General features: G+C 63.5%; 3 protein-coding genes across 11 annotated transcripts in view; all 3 read right to left on the bottom strand.

Moving 5' to 3' along the window:
• Nucleotides 1-226: 226 nt before the first annotated feature.
• Tmem82 (transmembrane protein 82) lies at nt 227-4,141 on the bottom strand. Of its 5 annotated transcripts, none has more exons than XM_078025355.1 (6): nt 4,007-4,141; nt 3,839-3,911; nt 3,538-3,712; nt 2,670-3,090; nt 909-1,135; nt 227-548 (listed from the first exon to the last, which is right to left on the bottom strand). In XM_078025355.1, exons 1-6 carry the CDS (start codon nt 4,083-4,085, stop codon nt 354-356), a joined length of 1,170 nt encoding a protein of 389 aa, XP_077881481.1. In that variant the 5' UTR covers nt 4,086-4,141; the 3' UTR covers nt 227-353. The 5 variants fall into 5 exon arrangements, with proteins under 5 accessions (XP_077881481.1, XP_077881483.1, XP_077881482.1 ...); XM_078025357.1 differs by having other exon boundaries at nt 909-1,099; XM_078025356.1 differs by having other exon boundaries at nt 2,670-3,087.
• A 753-nt stretch (nt 4,142-4,894) lies between these two features.
• On the bottom strand, nt 4,895-8,751 carry Slc25a34 (solute carrier family 25 member 34). 2 transcript variants are annotated; one of them, XM_005317489.5, is made up of 5 exons: nt 8,128-8,747; nt 7,506-7,571; nt 7,267-7,419; nt 6,812-6,946; nt 4,895-6,267 (listed from the first exon to the last, which is right to left on the bottom strand). In XM_005317489.5, the coding sequence occupies exons 1-5, from the start codon at nt 8,554-8,556 to the stop codon at nt 6,082-6,084; spliced, it is 969 nt and encodes a 322-aa protein (XP_005317546.1). In that variant the 5' UTR covers nt 8,557-8,747; the 3' UTR covers nt 4,895-6,081. The 2 variants fall into 2 exon arrangements, with proteins under 2 accessions (XP_005317546.1, XP_040143895.1); XM_040287961.2 differs by lacking the exon at nt 7,267-7,419 and having other exon boundaries at nt 8,128-8,751.
• A 1,414-nt stretch (nt 8,752-10,165) lies between these two features.
• The window catches only part of Plekhm2 (pleckstrin homology and RUN domain containing M2), a 36,309-nt gene continuing 30,668 nt past the window's right edge, over nt 10,166-15,806 (bottom strand). For 2 of the 4 annotated variants that reach the window (XM_078025352.1, XM_078025353.1), the window contains 11 exons: nt 15,652-15,721; nt 15,443-15,533; nt 15,095-15,159; nt 14,698-14,786; nt 13,988-14,120; nt 13,563-13,753; nt 13,077-13,142; nt 12,462-12,621; nt 11,978-12,157; nt 11,792-11,908; nt 10,166-11,131 (listed from right to left, as the gene is read on the bottom strand). In XM_078025352.1, the coding sequence (XP_077881478.1) occupies nt 10,994-11,131; nt 11,792-11,908; nt 11,978-12,157; nt 12,462-12,621; nt 13,077-13,142; nt 13,563-13,753; nt 13,988-14,120; nt 14,698-14,786; nt 15,095-15,159; nt 15,443-15,533; nt 15,652-15,721 (1,300 nt within the window). In that variant the 3' untranslated portion in view covers nt 10,166-10,993. Of the gene's footprint in view, nt 11,132-11,791; nt 11,909-11,977; nt 12,158-12,461; nt 12,622-13,076; nt 13,143-13,562; nt 13,754-13,987; nt 14,121-14,697; nt 14,787-15,094; nt 15,160-15,442; nt 15,534-15,651; nt 15,722-15,806 lie in introns of those variants that run through there. The other 2 variants (XR_013427464.1, XR_013427465.1) reach the window with 2 other exon arrangements.

The following is a 15,806-nucleotide window of genomic DNA, read 5'->3' as shown; positions in this document are numbered from 1 at the left end:
GCTCCAGGACTCCAACAGAATTGCTGTGTGGCTTCTGAAAACCTCTTTCCCTTTCTGTGTCTTTGTGATTCTGAGCACTTTAAGAAAATCATATTTAGGGGCTGGGGGTGTGGCTCACAGGTAGAGCGCTCACCTAGCACAGGCGAGGCCCTGGGTTCGATCCTCACGGCCACATAAAAATAAATGAGTAAAGCAAAGGTACTGTGTTCATGTGCAACTGAAAGAATTTTTTAAAAAAGAAAACCATCTTTATTGTTCATGGAGGGGTAAAGGGGTAAACCAACCTGAGGAGGCGGCTGGCCCCCATCCTCCCAGCCCTGCGAAAGAAGTCAGTCCTGCCCATCAGAGAAGGATTAACTCAGGGCCCCCATCCCCCAACCCTCCCCTTCCTCCAGGGGGTGGGGGCAAGGCCCAGGTGGCGGCCAGCCCTGTGGCTGTGTCTCCAGGCAGTGTCCCAAGGTCAGTCCTTGCTGGTCAGCCCCTGCGGGCCTGAGCCAGGCTCCAAGTCCTCCCGGAGGCAGGTCAGGAGGGGTCGGTCTTCTGGGAGCCTGCGGGTGTGGAGGGCAGGGGCCGGCTGGGAGCTGCTGCAGAAGGCCTCTGGGAGGGAAAGCCCTGGGGAAGGCGGGGGAGGGGATCAAGAGGCCACCCACTTTCCCTCCCCCTGGGGGCCTCAGACCCTCCTCCCCTGGGGCCTCTGAGTGCAGGCTGCTGCGGGCAGTGGGCGTTCCTAGTGACCTAGGGGACGGCTCAGGCTGGCACGGACTGATGGGGCAGGAGAGATCTCAGCTCCCTCCGCCCTCCACCGAGAGGTCACCCTGGCTGTCTTTCAACTTGGGCCTCTGGAGGCGCCAGGGACTGTGTGGGGCAAGGCGCTCGGGCCTGGGGGACCCGGGGTGCATGGGGCCCACCTGGATCTGGCAAAGGTCAAGCAGGGCGCGGACGCCCACCAGGCACCAGAGCTCGCCCAGCAGGGCGACAAGGATGCCCAGGAGGTCCATCCAGCGGCCCACGGTCAGCAGCAGCACGAAGAGGCCGCCCATGCGCACCAGCACCGTCTGCACCTGGCTCTGCAGGCTGAAGCGCTGCTGCCGCTGCTCCTCTGCGGAAGGGGCGCACCTGTCACCGCCTGGCGCACCTGTCACCAGGCCCCACTCAGACGTCCCGCTGGAGCCACATGGGCCTCTCAACTCTCGCCTCCCCTTGCTGCCCCCCCCCACCCCTCTCTCTGAGCACCCACGGGGTGCTGGGCACGCCGGCCAGGGCTGCCCGTTCACCTGCAGGCCTCCCACTGGCCCAGGACAGAGCCAGGCAGATGTGGGGCTGACCCGATTCTCTTTCCCACACAGCCTCCTCATCTGGTCCTTCAGCAAGCCCAGTCCTCCACACGTCCCCAACTCCCACGGCTCCTCCGGGTCCCAGGTCCCAGCCACCTCCCAAGGCAGCCCCTCCCAGGGCTCCTGTGCTTTTTTTCCTTGGGGCTGAGGATGGAACTCAGGGTCTCCTGCATGCTTGGCAAGCGCCCTGCCACCGAGTTACGCCCCCAGTCCTTCGGCTTCTGTCCCTGCCCCTACAATCCAGTGTCTACCGACCTGCTAAAGTGACCTTCTAAACATGTCCAGGAGACGAAATCATCCCTCTATTTACAACCTTCTCAGGACTTTCTTCTGCATTTGAAAATCCAAACCCAGCCCTGGGCCTTACCAGATCCTGCCTGATTTGGCCTGAGCCCACTCCCAACGTCACCGTGTCTCTAACTTGATCCTGCTCACTACCCCAACCATCCTGGCTTCCTTTTAGTTCATGGAGTATGCCAGGCTTATTCCCACCCCAGGGCCTTTGCACTTGCAGTTCTCGCTGCCTGAACACCTCCCTCCCCCTGCCTTTCCTATACTATCTCTATTCTTCAGCCAGGGCTCTTCCCTAGAGACCAGATCAGACCATAGCACTCTCCCCTGCGGGAACCCTGCAGCCGTCTCTCAGCAGACAGCCCAACCTGGCTGGCCGGGGCCTTCAGTTAGGCTCTTAAGAACCTCAGCACGCCTGTAATCCCAACAGCTCAGGAGCCCGAGGCAGAAGGATTTCGAGTTCAAAGGCAGCCTCAGCCACGAGGGGCTAAGCAACTCAGTGAAACATAAAATACAAAACGGGGCTGGGAATGTGGCTCAGTAGTTAAGGGCCCCAGAGCTCCATCCTGGGAACCAACATAAAAGGAAACAGAGCAGGCTGGATGTGGTGGCACACACTTATAATCCAGCCACTCGGGAGGCTGAGGCAGGAGGATAGCAAGTTTGAGGCCAGTCTCAGCAACTGTTAGCAAAAAGAAAAAAACTGGCCAGCCTCACCGCTTCCCAGTGCCTTTGGGTGACAGCTGCACTGGACTTCTGTCCAAGGTTCGATGGTGCGGTGCCCTCCCTCACTCTGGGCTTTGGCACAGGTGGCCCACAGTCCCCCTCAGCCTCACCTCTCAGAGGGCCCTGCCCAGCTTTGGAGACCAAACCAGGCCCTGGCTCCTTGGGGCTCCCCCAGCAGGCTGAAGGCTGAATCTGCCCAGAGTGGCCTGTGCACCTTCTGCCCCTGGGTCGGTGCCCTGGGATGACAGGGCTGGGCCCGCGGCTGGGCCAGACAGGGGGCTGTGCCTACAATCAGAGGAACCCGCCCCGGGCCCTCACCCTGCATGTGGATGACCAGCAGCGTGTAGCAGATGGTGAGTGGGGTCCAGAAGCGCACGGCCTCCGAGGTGCTCAGGAAGTCCTGGTTGATGAGGACCATGGCCGCCAGGTCGCCCACGGCAAAGGCCAGGGCCAGGGCGCGGCCCAGCAGCCGGGGAAGGCCGTGAGCCCCCGCCAGCAGGCCCAGGCAGACCCCGCAGTAGCGCTGGGCGCTGTGCAGCTCGTAGAGGCGGCAGACGTGGTGCTGGAGGCGCCGGGCGCCGGAGCTGAGCAGCGCGGCCAGCCCGAGGCTCAGCAGCAGGTTGAGGGTGCTGTGCGGGGCGCCCTCCTGCAGGACGCTCAGGGCGCAGGCCAGCCCGCAGCCCAGCGAGAACTGGCTCAGCAGGAACAGCTGCAGCCGCTCCGCGCTCCCGGAGCCCTGCTGGGGCGGACAGGAGGAGGGTGGCCGGCAGGTGGCAAAGGTGCCACTCTGTGGGAGGCCAGAGCCCCCAGGGACCTTGGGACCATTCCCCAAGAGAGCCTGTTGGTTCAGGCCGAGCCCCGGCGGGACCCTTCCTCTCGCCCGCGTCCCAGCCTCCAAGAGCTGCTGTCACATCTGACGCTGGATGTTGGCCACGGATGAGCCGATGAGGGTCACAGCGACCCCTGGCCTCGAGCATCAAACCAGACGAAGCCTCAGAGTACTTAGTGCAGGGCCTGGCACGCGGGAAGCTCAGGTCACGGAACTGTCCCGGTGTGCTTGGGACTGGGACCTGGGCCGTCAAAACCCCAGGGAACCACCCGCAGCCTCTTCTCCATGTAGGGAAACGGGGGCCCAGCTTCCCTGTTCTAGGGGGGACACGAGGGCCTGCAGGGCCCCCCGCCTCACCTTGCCCAAAGACAGCAGTGTGGACACAGCCCGGAGGGAGAACTCGAGCACCACCAGGGCGGCCACCCGGGACCCCACCGCCGTCAGGAGCAGGGCCAGCCCGGCCAGGTGCAGGGTCTCCAGCCAGGCCCATGGGGCCCGCAGCCGCTCCTTTTCGGACTGCCGCTTGGGGTCACTGTGGGGGAGAGTGGGCAGAGGAGCAAGGCCACCCTCCCGGGCCTCAGGAAGGGTTTCGAGGCCCAGGGAGGAGGCCAGGGAGGAGGGTGGAGGGACTCCAGTGGGATGGGGCGTGGGCACTCACTTGGCACAGCCCACAAAAAAGTAGACTTTCAGGAGGCTGCTCAGGACGGAGACGCCGAAGGCCCCCACGAGGCCTGCAGGGGGCGGGAGGCAGCAGGTGTGGGCTGGGAGGGAGGGAGGGAGGGGACGCATGGGGGTGCGGGCCAGGTGGCACGGAGGAGGGGCTCACCTTGCAGGAGGCTGTCCAGGAGGCTGCAGCCCCACTCCAGGGAGGGGAGGCTGGGGAGCCAGGAACGGAGGGAGAACATGGCAGCCGGACCAGGCCCCAGCCTCCAGCCAGGTCTGCACGGGGACGACCCAATAATGACGCCACCGGCCAAAGGTGTCATTGGAGGGCAGGGGAGGAGCCGGGAGGGTCAAAGGCCCAGGGAGGGAGGAGAGCTGGGGCGTTAACCCTCCGGGCTGCTTGCAGGAGCGCCAGGCCCAGGCAGCTCCACAGCAGCCTGGGGTGGTGAAGGGGTGTCCCTGGGCTGGGCCCCACGCTCTATGCCTGATAAAGCCGGTGTCCACTTGCCTTACCCTCCCAGAGGGCTTGGCCAGACCGAGCTTTCCTGAAGCCCCGGGCCTCCGCCTGCCCGGCCTCTCCTCTCATCCTCGGGGTTGAAGTAGGGGCTCTCTCCCCCACAGCCTGAGGTCTGGGACCTCTCCCCCAAGGCCTGAGGTTGGGCTCTGCCCTCTTACCCTGAGGTCTGCGGCCTCCCCCTGCTGAGCTGGGCTCTGTGGCTTTCCCACGAGAGCGGGTAGCCCAGCTTCCTGAAGCCTCAGCTCTGGCTCTGCCCTTTCAGGGGGTGGCCTCCAATCTCTGGCAGCGTGAGCCGGGGGTCCTGCCGGAGCCCTCCTCTGCCTGAGCCCTCCCCTGGCTGAACCCTCCCCTGCCTGGGCCCCAGGCTGCCCATCCTGATGTTCCCCCTGTGTCCACTAGGTGGCAGCCTTGCCTGGCCGGGCAGGGTGGGGCTGGCCACTGGAAACTCTTCTTGGGCTCCCTTCCCAGATGGGAGCGGGTAGCCCTGGTGGGGACTCAGGGGTGGGGCAACTGAGGCTGTGGTGGAGGAAGTCCTTGAGGTAAACAAAGTAGAAAACTTTATTGTTTGGAGTGTGCAGTGGGGCTGCCTCCAGGGCCTGCTCTTCACACCCAGGTGTGGCAGGGGAGGTCAGGGAGGCGAGGAGGCTGCACCAACCAGGCCAGTCCTGCCGGCCAGGGAGCTGGGGTTCCCTTGGAGTACCAAGGTCAGTTCAGGCCTGTGGCAGGAGTGTGGCTGCCGCTGGAGGAAAGGCCGGGGCCTGCTGTTGGCCCTGTCCCTGGCTGTGCCCGCCACTCACCTGGGCAGCCATCCCTTTCCTGGGCCTCAGCCTCCTGGTCTGAACCACGGGCTCCCTGAACGTCCTTTCGGAATCATCTGAACATGTGCAATTGCGGGGTCTCAGCGCGAGCTCTCAGGTGAGGTCTGGGCTGAATCGCGTCCCTGTCCCCTGGCCCCATGCAGACTCTGAGGTCCCACCCCCAGGACCTTGGGATGGGCCTGCAGTGCAGACAGGGCTAATCATCCTTTAGTAAAGGTGAGGTCACTAGAGTGGGCCCGAGAGCAATGTGACCTGCGTCCTTGTAAGAGGACATGAGGACACAGTTACACCAGGGGACACCTATGCGGGACCCAGGGAGATGGCAGTTGGCTGCTAGCCAGGGGGAGAGGTCAGGAGAACCAGGCCTGGGATGGGACGTGGTGCAGGCCCTGGGCTCCCACCCCAGCGTGGAGGGGAAGGAGGACCAAGCGGCGGCCCTGCGATCTCAGACTTCAGGCCTCCAGGTGGGAGAAAAGGATTTCCCATTTCAAGCCCCTGAGTCCGTGGCCCCTTCAGGGCAGCCCTAGTGAACAGCCCTGGGACCCCACACGTGGGGCCCCACGTCCCGCACACCAGTCTCAGCCGCAGAAGTGAAGGAGGGTTCACTGGACTCGCTGCTGTTGGGGACCCAGGGGCCGAGACAGTTCGGTCACTCGGCTCGGTGCTGCTCATCCTGGTCATTCACAATGAACAGGGCGTGGGCTGCAGTCTGCCGGGACTCAGAGAGAAGGACAGGGGCCACTCTGAGCGGGTGCTGGGTTGGCCACCGTTGTCCACACGCTGCCCCCACCTGTGGCAGGGCCGGGCCTGTGGTCTGCTCTGGGATGGCCGGTCTCATGGAGGAAGGACGTCACTTCTGGCCAAGTGCCAGACTGTGGCAGGCTGGGGGGTGAGGGACGAGGCCTAGGTGCCCTGGTGTTGGGCCCCCCGCCGGGCCAGTTTCCGCAGCTCGTCCCAGAAGAGCATGCTGAGGATGGTGTGGGGACCCAGGCGCAGATAGGCAGGGCCCAGGCCCTTGTAGAGCGCCAAGGGTCCCTCCTGCTGACAGATCTTCGCCAGGCAGTCTGCGAGGCCCCCGTACAGCTGGCCCTGTGGATGGACATGGACGGGTCACTGTAAGGGCTGTGAGGCCCCAGCTGGCACAACTGGCAAACTGGCATGTCTGTGTGTCCAGGGCTTCTGCTGGTACATCAGAATGCATGGTCCCCAGCGGGGCAGGCGCGGAAAGGTGACGCTGTAGGTTGTGACATTAGGAAGGAGGCCTCTTCCTTCAGGCAGACACAGCCCGCTGCCAGGGCTCTCAGCCTGTCTAGAGGCACACGGGCACCCTGGTTTTGGGCACATCTGTGACACTGGCAGTGCCCTGGGAAGACCATGATTCCAATCCCAAGTCTCCCACTTAGCAGCTGAGTGACTGCAGGCAAATCACTTGACCTCTCTGAGCCTCAATTTCCTCTTCAGGAAAAAGAATAATAGCTGGATGTTGAAGTGCTTGGCGACACAGCTGCTCATCAAACAAGCCCAGGTGACATGCGTGTGTGCCACATGTGTCCCCCAGGCTCTGCTGTGCCTGTGTGTATCGGGGGGTTGATCCCAGCTCCCCACATCCTCCCCAACCCCGTTCCCTGCTCACCCTGCCAGCTCCATCCACAGGCTGATTGTACAGCCGCGTGCTGACCACGTCGAAGGGGGTCATGACAGCAGCCACCGCTATGCTGCTGATCATGCCTCCAGCCAGGGCCACCAGCCAGCTGTCCTCTGGGAGCCACTGTGGGGACAGCACAGACTTCTGACCCCAGCCGCCACCCTCATCCACCCACATGGTGACCCCCAGCACACAAGGTGGAGGGGCTGGTCAGGGAGGAGGCCATGCCCCCAACACCTGAGCTCCTTCACAGCCTCAGGGTCACACTGCCCTCAACTCCTGCTGGGCCCAAGGGTCAGGGTCACAACATGATGGCAGAGCCAGGGCTCCCAGCTTCCTCAAGGGGCCCCATCTGTCACCACCCTGCACTTCTTGTGGGGACGGAGGTGGGTGGCCCTCCCACTCCTGTCTGTGCCTGTAGGCCCAGGAGTCCCAGCCCTCACCTGCTGCTCCTGCACCCAGGCCTTGGCGGAGGCAAAGGTGGCCAGCTGGGCGGCCGAGCCCACCATCACTCGGGGCACAGCGCCCCCCACGCCCCGCCACAGCCCCGGCAGGCCCTGCTGCCGCCAGATGGTCTCCAAGGCACCCAGGACGCTCTGCGGGGAGAGGGTGGGAGGTCCCTGGTCAGCTCCGCCCGGCCTGGAGCAGGAACGGCCCAGGGAGTCCAGGGCCCGGGGCTCACCTGGTGCTGGTGCTGATGCCCCACTGCCATCGCAGCCACCGTCTGCGCCTGCAGCTGTGTCTTGACCTACGGGAGCAGGGGGCAGAGCCTGCAATGCCAACTGGCCATGGGAGGGGCCTCTGCAGTGTGTCCCCGAAACCCAGGTGTCCCTGGTTGCTACACCCTGGCCTGTACATCCTGGGCTCGAGGGCGAGACTCCAGTCTGCCTGTGTTGCATCTTGGTGGGACTCAGGACAAGTCACTTAACCTTCTCTGGGACCAGGTTTTGTCACTCCTGGAAGACTGAGTGACATGGTGACTGCAGAGTGCCCAGGACAGGAGGCCTCACCCAGTGCCAGCTCTCATTCTTACCTCACACCAGGCCATGCAGAGGAAACAGGACCGAGCCAGGTTTGAGCTGGCACATGTACTGCCACCCTCTGCCCCCTTCCTTGGCTCAGGAGCAGCAGTGTAGGGACCCCAGGGGAGCAAGGGTCAGGGCAAGGGACGGATTCCAGGCCTGGGCCAGATATTCCCAGGCAGCAGCCCCACCCAGCTTGCCCCACCCCAGCGGGGCCACAAAGCCCAGGTGACTGCAAAGTCCCTGTGGGATCGAGTCCCAGTGTGGAGAGCAGGCACTCACCAGGTAGGCAGGGCTCCCCACGAAGGCTCCCAGTGCCCCAGCCACAGCGCCAGCGACCACGATGCCACCTGGCTGCTGGGTGAGGCCAGCTTGGCCTGCCAGGCTGTAGCAGTAGAAGCGGACACCGTTCATGAGGCCCTGGTAGAGGAGGCCGGCGGCCAGCCCCTTCTGCAGGCCCCTCAGCCCATCTGCGCGCGCCACAGCAGCCACAGAGGACATGAGACCCCGGTAGGGCCGCGGGTAGGTGCCCCGGGCTTGCAGCTCCCCCTGCAGCTGCAGCCGCGTCTTCACCACCTCCAGGGGGTTGGTGAACACGCAGGCCAGGCAGCAGGCCGAGGCGCCCAGCACCAGGTCCACGGCCGGGGGCACCGTCTCCTCGGCCTCCGGGCCAGCCGGCTGAGCCTGGGTCAGGGGTGAGGCGTGAGCCATAGGGTGGCGGTGTTTAGGCTGTCTGCACCCCTGCTGGACCACAGGACTGGGGACCGAGGGGGTTCGGGGCCATGTCTAGAGGACAGTTCCCGGTATGTCCGGCAGCTGCGGTTCGCCCTTGGTCTATCTTGAAATCCACCTGCTCAGCCTGCTCCGCAGACCAGGGTCTGTTGGAGCCCAGAACACGCCCCCTCCAGCTCCAACCAATCCCGGCCTGCTCTGGCTGGGGCGGGGCTGGACCCTGGGATCTGGGGGAAAGTTCACTTGGGACTGGAAGGAGAGTGGAGGCGGGGCAAAGCTGCCCACTAGCAGGGCACCTCCTCCGGCCCAATCGTCTTCCTGGCCCCCTCTAGGCCCGTCCTGCTCCAGCTCAGAGCCCCAGGCACGAGGCAGGTGTCCTGGGAGACTCCTGGCATGGAGTGTGAGCGCCGGTTAGGTAGCTCTTCTATCTCTATTCTGGGGTCTGTGTGACTTCCCCTTCCAGGCCTCAGTATCCCAATCTGGCTCCTGCGACCTATGGTCCCAACTTCAGCAAGAGCAAAGGGAAAGACAGGAGTCTGGAGCCCTGCAGAGCTATTTCACGTGTGTGTGTGTGTGTGTGTGTGTGTGTGTGTGTGTGGTGCCTGGCATGGACGGGGCTCCTGCAAGCCTGACAGCACGCTGTCCCTGAGCCATGCTGGCACCGCGCCTTCTCATTCAAGGGAAGCACTTCATGGCTTCTCTTTGGCATGTCCAAATTGCCAGCTATCACTACTCTTGAGCTTTGGGGCTACCATCAAGTAAATTAAGGGCTACTTGAACACAAAATGCCGCTCTACCGCCTCAGGCCATCTGAAAACCAAGGCAACTACAAAGCCACTGTGGGAAGTGAGTGTACAGCACAGGTATGCTCGGGACAGAGGGAGGAGCCTTCACCCTCCTCAGAATGGTGCACAGCATAAAACTGAAGAACATTTATCCCTTTGATATTTTCCTATTTGCTAGTCCTGAGGATTGAACCCAGGGGTGCTCTAGCATTGACCATCATCCCCAGTCGTATTTTTAATTTTGAAATAGGCTCTTGCTAGGCTGCTGAGGCTGGTCTTGAACTTGTGATCCTCCTCTCTCAGCCTCCTGAGTAGCTGGGATCACAGACTTGCGTCACTGCACCCAGCCTGTGTAATAGTTTTCAATCTGTAGTTTCCATCTCGGATAACTGAACTGTGGGAGGCGACACCTCAGATGGGGGGACTGCTTCACTGATGGCCTGCTCCAGAGGGACCTTTGGAGGGCAAAGGTGGAACAGCTAGCGCTGCACTGCACTCAGTAAAAGGCGGCCCCACGCCCCTGCCCACCCCAAGACATCAGGGCCCCTGGGTGAGATGGAGATAAAAAAAGAAGGGCATTGTTTGAGGAGTGACCTGTGGTTGCAGTCACTTGGCCAGGAGGACCTGCCCACTGTCCCAGCCCCTCCTCCTGGGAGTCAGGCCGAGAGTCCTTGGGCTGCACACTTCTGGATGGTGAGCACCCGTGGGGGAAGCCGCGACTGATGGGTGACAGGCATGTTGCAGAAGAGGAGGGTTTGGAGACGACCCTACGTACCTTGCTCAAAAAGGGCCAGTGACGAGTCTTGGCAATATAACATGTCTATTTTATTTAAAAAAAACAAAACCCACACCACCTGACCCCTTCCCCAGGACTCTGGACAAAGATGCTCAGGAAGCCCCAGGCCCCAGCCAAGCAGGGGACAGTTGGGAGATTCAGCGTGTGGTGGGTCCTGCTCTTCTCCCAGTCTCTCCCGCCCTCCTCTTTGCTCCTGGCCAAAGGAGCCACCTGATCCCTGGGTTCTGCAGGCTCTGCTGAGGTGGGGGAGGTGGTCAGGGCCACGGCATGCAGGGCGCCTGGTGGCCTGGGCCGGGCTCTGTGAGGCGGGCGGCTGTGCATGGGGTAGGTTAGTGAGAGGGAGCATGCGCAGACACCTGGTGCTCCAGCTTCCCCGCACAGCCAGGAGAATGTTCAAAAATGAACAAGGGTGGCTGGGCACTCAGGACCCGGGGGCCCTGAGCCTCTGCCCAGGCCCCTGACCTGGGGCGGGGAGCTCCCGCCTCCTGGTCCTTCCACTCCTCTGTAGATGGACATTCCTCTTGTCACCATCCTGAGGTCCTGCCCTGGGAGGACAGCTTGTGTCTGCAGAACCTGCCTGGTTCAGAGATCCTCTGTCCCCAGTAGCCTCTAGCCACTACCCATTGGGCAGGACACCCAGGTGTGTTGGGCACATTCTGGATCCCTGGGAGCGGACAATCCTGCCTCAAGCTGGGTGGTTCTGCCACCTGGGGCAGGAGTGGGCTAAGAACGTGCGTGGAGACCTGGCTCCGAAGCAGCACAATGACCTCGACCCTGAGCCTGCTGGTCAGCCTGCCTCCACTTCCCCGACTTCCTGGGACACCACCCAGCTGCCTTAGCACCAGGGGTCCCGGGAGGCTCGGCCACGGCAGAGGCTATCACTTCGTTGCCAGGCGCTGTGGATGAGGCTCAGGGCATCCTCAAACTTCTGCTTGTTGGAGGCTTCCTGGATGGTCTTGTGTGGGAGGTCCACCTGGGTTGGGGCAAGAAGGACCACTGAGGGCTGCAGGCTCCATGTTCCCAGGGGCCACAGGACTCCGGGGCTCAGCCTTGGCCATGGATGCCTATCAGGCCTCCCCCAGCAGTCCCTCCACACCTCTCCCAGGGAACCGCTTCCACGCTGCCAGATCCTCCTGCACTCTGGGAGGGCCTGAGCTGACGGGGTGCTGCCCGACCACCTCGTCCTGGGAAGACCTCTCTCCTTGGTGGCCAGGGAGGTGGCCCTGTGCTCCCAGCAATGCTGCCTGGCGAACCTCTGTCCGAGCCCTTCTCTGACTCAGGCCAGCCTGTGTGGGCTCAGTGCAGGCGGGACAGTCCCCGGCTCCAGGCCAGTGAACTCCTCTCACTCTGGGGTGAGCTGCAGGGCAGGTGAGGGTCCTGCCCCTCCTGTGCCCAGCCTGTCACAGCTCCAGATCCACCGTGAGCACTGTGACTGGAGCCGGGTTAGGAAAGGCAGCTCCTGGACCTGCATTCAGCTTTCACCCCAGCCTCACTAGAAGCCAGGGCTCTGCTCCTCTGGCCCTAAGTGTCTGTCCCTGTCCCTGTCCCAGAGTACTGGCACATTGCTGTCCTCAGGATCCTGGAGGGAAGGTCAGGTCCTGGGAGTGGCTGGGGCTTCTGGGCAGCTGGGTACCTGGTAGATGGCTCTCCACCCGGAGCTCAGTGCAGACAGGAGCCGGTCCAGCTCAGAAGTGCAGCTCAGGTAGATGACCCAGGGGGCAGGGGGCTGCGGGCCCTCCGGGGAGAACTCCTAGGGAGAGCGTGCATGAGCACCTGGCCGCACCCCGGCAGGCCCCTCCCCGCCGCCCGCCCCACTTACCAGGACGCAGTACTCCTTGCCTGGCTCAGTGGAGACGGCGCTGATGTCGGCCAGGCTGGCCGTGCCCAGGGAGCGGAAGAAACTGGTTTGACAATCCTCATGGCACGTGAAGAGGCGGTCCTCGGCAACCACCAGGCAGCAGGGGATGCAGGGGCTGGGGGCGACTCCCTGGGGGATGACCTGAGGCATTGGCAGAGGTGGAGAGGCGGCTGCGTGTCCAGAGTGCCCAGCCCAGAGGCCCGGCTGGTTCTCTGCCCTCCCTACAGGGTCCAGCAGGTTCTGCCCACCTCAGGAGTGTGGGTGGGGAGGAGGGTGGGACAGGTGGTCCAGTCCACAGGGGACTCTGAGCTCCAGGTCTGTTCCTGAGATGTCCCCTGGGTCCCCCAGCTGTGTCCTCCGGGGCTGCCCGGGGCTGGTGTTGCGTGCGGGGATGGGCCCCTGGGGTCCTGCGTGGTCAGGCAGGCGAGGTGGGGGAGACGCTCACCCCCTTGGACACGGCCTGGCAGAGGTGCTGCATCCAGCCGGCCATCTCGGCCTCGCTGTCGGCGCTCAGCTCCAGGCAGGGCCGGTCGGCGAGAATGACCTGGAAGGCGTGGGGCCGATCCGTGGTGTTGGATCTCCGGCAGCCACCGCACTGCTCCCCCCTGGGCCAGAGGAGGAGGGTGAACTGGGGGCGAGGAGGCGGGTGGCAGGAACGGGGCCCTGGGGACATGGGAAGGCTGCCCAGGCCCTCTGGTGCTGACAGCCCCACCCTTGCATCCCCAGAATTGCCAGTCCTTTCTGGACACCCACATGCGGCCAGGTGAGGGAGAGGACCCGTCAGCCGAGCTCCCCATGGCGAAGCTGCCCTGCTCGCCCTCCCTCCCCCTCCGGGGGCCTGTCCCCACCAGGCTGCAGCTCCCCCTGCAGACGCACCCTCTCCAGGCAGGCAGCACCGCTCGGTCTCTGCCCTGCCTCCTGTGGGCTGCCCTCAGCCTCAAAGTGGGCAAACCCCAGGGCACCAGTCAGAGCAGCTGGACGGGGCTGAGGACAGACACCTCACAGGGGAAATGGGAAGGTCCCAGGCTTAGCCTTGACGCCCTCAGGCAGTGACACTCACCCCATGTTGACGGAGAGCAAGGGAATGACGTCGGTGCGGTCAGGGTACTGGTAGAGGATGCCATTGCTGCAGGGACACACACAGTGGCGGTGAGCCTGGCCAAAGGGGGCGGGCTCCATGTCCCAGGGCCCCCAGACTAGCCATAATCCCAAAGGCAAAGGAAGCTAGGCCTGCTTTCCAGGAGGGAGGATGAAAGGAGTCGGAGAGGGACAGCGGAGAGCACTGCCTCAGTGGACCTGGGCAGGGGCAGGCCCTCCGTGGCTGGCCCTGGTCCCCAGCGGAGGCAGGGGCACTCCTGGGCCCAGCTCACTCACTGGCTTTATAGAGAAGCCCTACAGCTCTGGACGGTGTCCACCCAGGGCCCTGTAGAGGGGAGACGCCTCCCTCAGAACTCTCTCCCCAGTGAACTGCTGCAGGGGTCCCTGCTGGGGACCCGACAGCCTGATGCCCTGGCCTGAGCCGGCGCGCAGAGCCCAGGGCTCCCACCTGAGCACTACGAAGCAGGTCTTCCAGTGCTCCCTGCCCAGGTAGGAGGTGCCCGCCTTGTAGTGCAGCATGCCTTCTTTGGTGATGGCACCCTCAGGGGGTGAGCAGCGGCAGGGGACAGGGCCCAGAGACTCATCCGCGGGGTCCTCCCAGTGCACAAGCCCATAGAAGTGCACAGTCACAGTGGATGCCTGGGGGTGGGGGCAGAGGACAGAGTGAGCAAGGCCAGGCAGGCAGCTGGGCCAGGCCTGAGCTCAACCATGGCACAGTGTCAGGAGTACCCGCTGAGAGAGAGGCACAGGACGGGGAGGGGGAGGAAGTGACCAAGAGATGCCAAAGCATCACCTGCTTCACGTGTCTCGAGCACCAAGGCTGGCCACCACTGGCCCCCGTGGACTACACGAGCATCCTCTCCAGCCACTCACCTCACACTTGGATTCCTGGGCCACGAACTTGGCCAGTGCCAGCTTCTCCATGGTGGCATCGGTCAGGATGCTGGGGTAGGGTGGTTCCCGGCAGCCCTTGATCATGGCTGACTTCAGAGAGGCCAAGAAGAACCTGCACAGGGAGTGGGTTGTCAGAGGCCTGGGGACAGGCTTCGTCCTGAGAGCTCCTGACCTGGAGGGGTCACAGAAATGTGGGGAAGGGGCCTGGCCCACGCAGCGCTCAGGGCCTTTTGGGGCAATGATGTGGCTGGGTCTGTGCTCATCCAACAGTGACCAGAAAAGGCCTGACCCTTTCCTAACAGCCCAGGGCCTTGGATCTTGGCAGAGGAGGAAGACCCGAGATGCTACCAGCGGGACTTGAATGAGGGACCTCGAGTTGGTGCCGTGACGTGACTTCATGCATGTGACTTCCATGTACTGGCGGGCAGGCCCTGGCCAGCAGGGCCCCGCCTTCCTCCCCGTCAGATGCTCATGCCAGTCCCTCTGCCCTCTGCAGGGCACAAGGCACTGAGAACACCTAGGCTGCCACATGAGTGGTGGGTCAGTGACTGTCCACTGTCCTGCCTCTCTGTCCAGACTGTGGGCTCTGGAGAGGACACACTTGTTTTCACTTTGATGTCTCCACCCCATGCCAGGCCCTGCAACGGCAGGTGCTGGCTCTCCGTCCCGGGGGCGGGGCCGACACTCACTCAGCCAAGGCCACGTCAGCTGTGTCCAGCAGAAACTGCTTCCTGCGATTGGTGCACACCAGCCTCACCGTCTGCTGGTCAAGGCCAACCTGCCAGAAACCACACGGGCTTGGCCGCTGCCTGGCAGAGGAGGCAGTGCAGCCAGGCAGCCTGGCAAGGGCAGGGAGGGAGGGGGCACCCAGGGTGGCCACCAGTGAGGCCTTCAGACGGAGCCCCGCAGGAGCTGCGGGCAGCCAGGCCTCGTGCTTAGCTCTCGTCCCCAGCACGTGTACAGAAGCTTCTCTGAGAGTCAGGTTGGTGCCCATCCTTGGGACGGGCCCTGCTCTGGGCTCTCAGGGTGGGTGGCCCAGGAAGCCCTGCACCTATGGTGGTCCACCAACTCGGAGCCTGAACTCACCGACACATAGTCAAGTTCATTGTAAGAAACGGCCTCTTCCACCAGGTATGGCTTCTCTGTGGCCCCTGAGAGAGGAGACCCCAATGCCTATTACCCCCTCTGGCCTCTTGTCCCTCCGGGCCCCATTTTCTAAGGGCTGACCCCTGGCAGAGAGGACCCCTCCTTGCCCTGCAACCTGAAGTGACGGAGCAAGAGAATGACATGGGTGCGAGTGGCGGGGTCAGGCCCACCTCAGCCAGCCACATCCTCCTCCGAGGCCTTTCCACTCCTACATGCCACCGGAGGGGGCGACGGCTGGGGAACAGGGGTCTCAACCTCAACCCGCTCTCCGTCTGGGGCGGCAGGCACCTTTCCGGAGCAGGTAGACGTAGCAGTCCGTGAGCAGCACGAACAGCAGCTGCAGGTTGCCCTCCATGTGCCCAGTGCTCATCCGGATCATCTGGGGGCCAGGCAGACAGAGGTCAGGGGCAGGCCTGGATCCTCGCCTTCTGGGCAGGCTCAGGCCATCTGCCTGGCCCTTGCTGGGTCTCGCTGGCTCCTGAGTCCCCTAGACTTACTTTGAAGAGCTGCTCTTCGTTTTCCCGAAACACGTGGATCATCAGCAGGAGCAAGTGATTGTTGTCCACTCTGTGAGAGGGACAAGTGTCAGGAGGACGAGGGTCAGGCTGGGTGGGGAGATCACGTCTCTTCCCACCTCCCACACGGGGCTGGG

This window comes from Ictidomys tridecemlineatus, chromosome 11 (genome assembly GCF_052094955.1).
Source record: "Ictidomys tridecemlineatus isolate mIctTri1 chromosome 11, mIctTri1.hap1, whole genome shotgun sequence".
Taxonomy (NCBI): Eukaryota; Metazoa; Chordata; class Mammalia; order Rodentia; family Sciuridae; genus Ictidomys; species Ictidomys tridecemlineatus.
Note: the sequence above shows the minus strand (reverse complement) of the source record. Positions and strands in the feature narration are given on the sequence as shown.

What these genes read in the sequence shown, in the direction of transcription:
- Slc25a34 (XM_005317489.5), bottom strand. Translation starts at nt 8,556, where the DNA reads ATGGCTCACGCCTCACCCCTGACCCAGGCTCAGCCGGCTGGCCCGGAG. An exon ending in GGCATCAGCACCAGCACCAG is followed by an intron (nt 7,420 to 7,505) that starts GTGAGCCCCGGG and finishes CTCTCCCCGCAG; the next exon opens with AGCGTCCTGGGTGCCTTGGA. An exon ending in CTGTGGATGGAGCTGGCAGG is followed by an intron (nt 6,268 to 6,811) that starts GTGAGCAGGGAA and finishes GTCCATCCACAG; the next exon opens with GGCCAGCTGTACGGGGGCCT.
- Tmem82 (XM_078025355.1), bottom strand. Translation starts at nt 4,085, where the DNA reads ATGTTCTCCCTCCGTTCCTGGCTCCCCAGCCTCCCCTCCCTGGAGTGG. An exon ending in TTTTTTGTGGGCTGTGCCAA is followed by an intron (nt 3,713 to 3,838) that starts GTGAGTGCCCAC and finishes TCTCCCCCACAG; the next exon opens with TGACCCCAAGCGGCAGTCCG. An exon ending in TTGACCTTTGCCAGATCCAG is followed by an intron (nt 549 to 908) that starts GTGGGCCCCATG and finishes CCACACCCGCAG; the next exon opens with GCTCCCAGAAGACCGACCCC.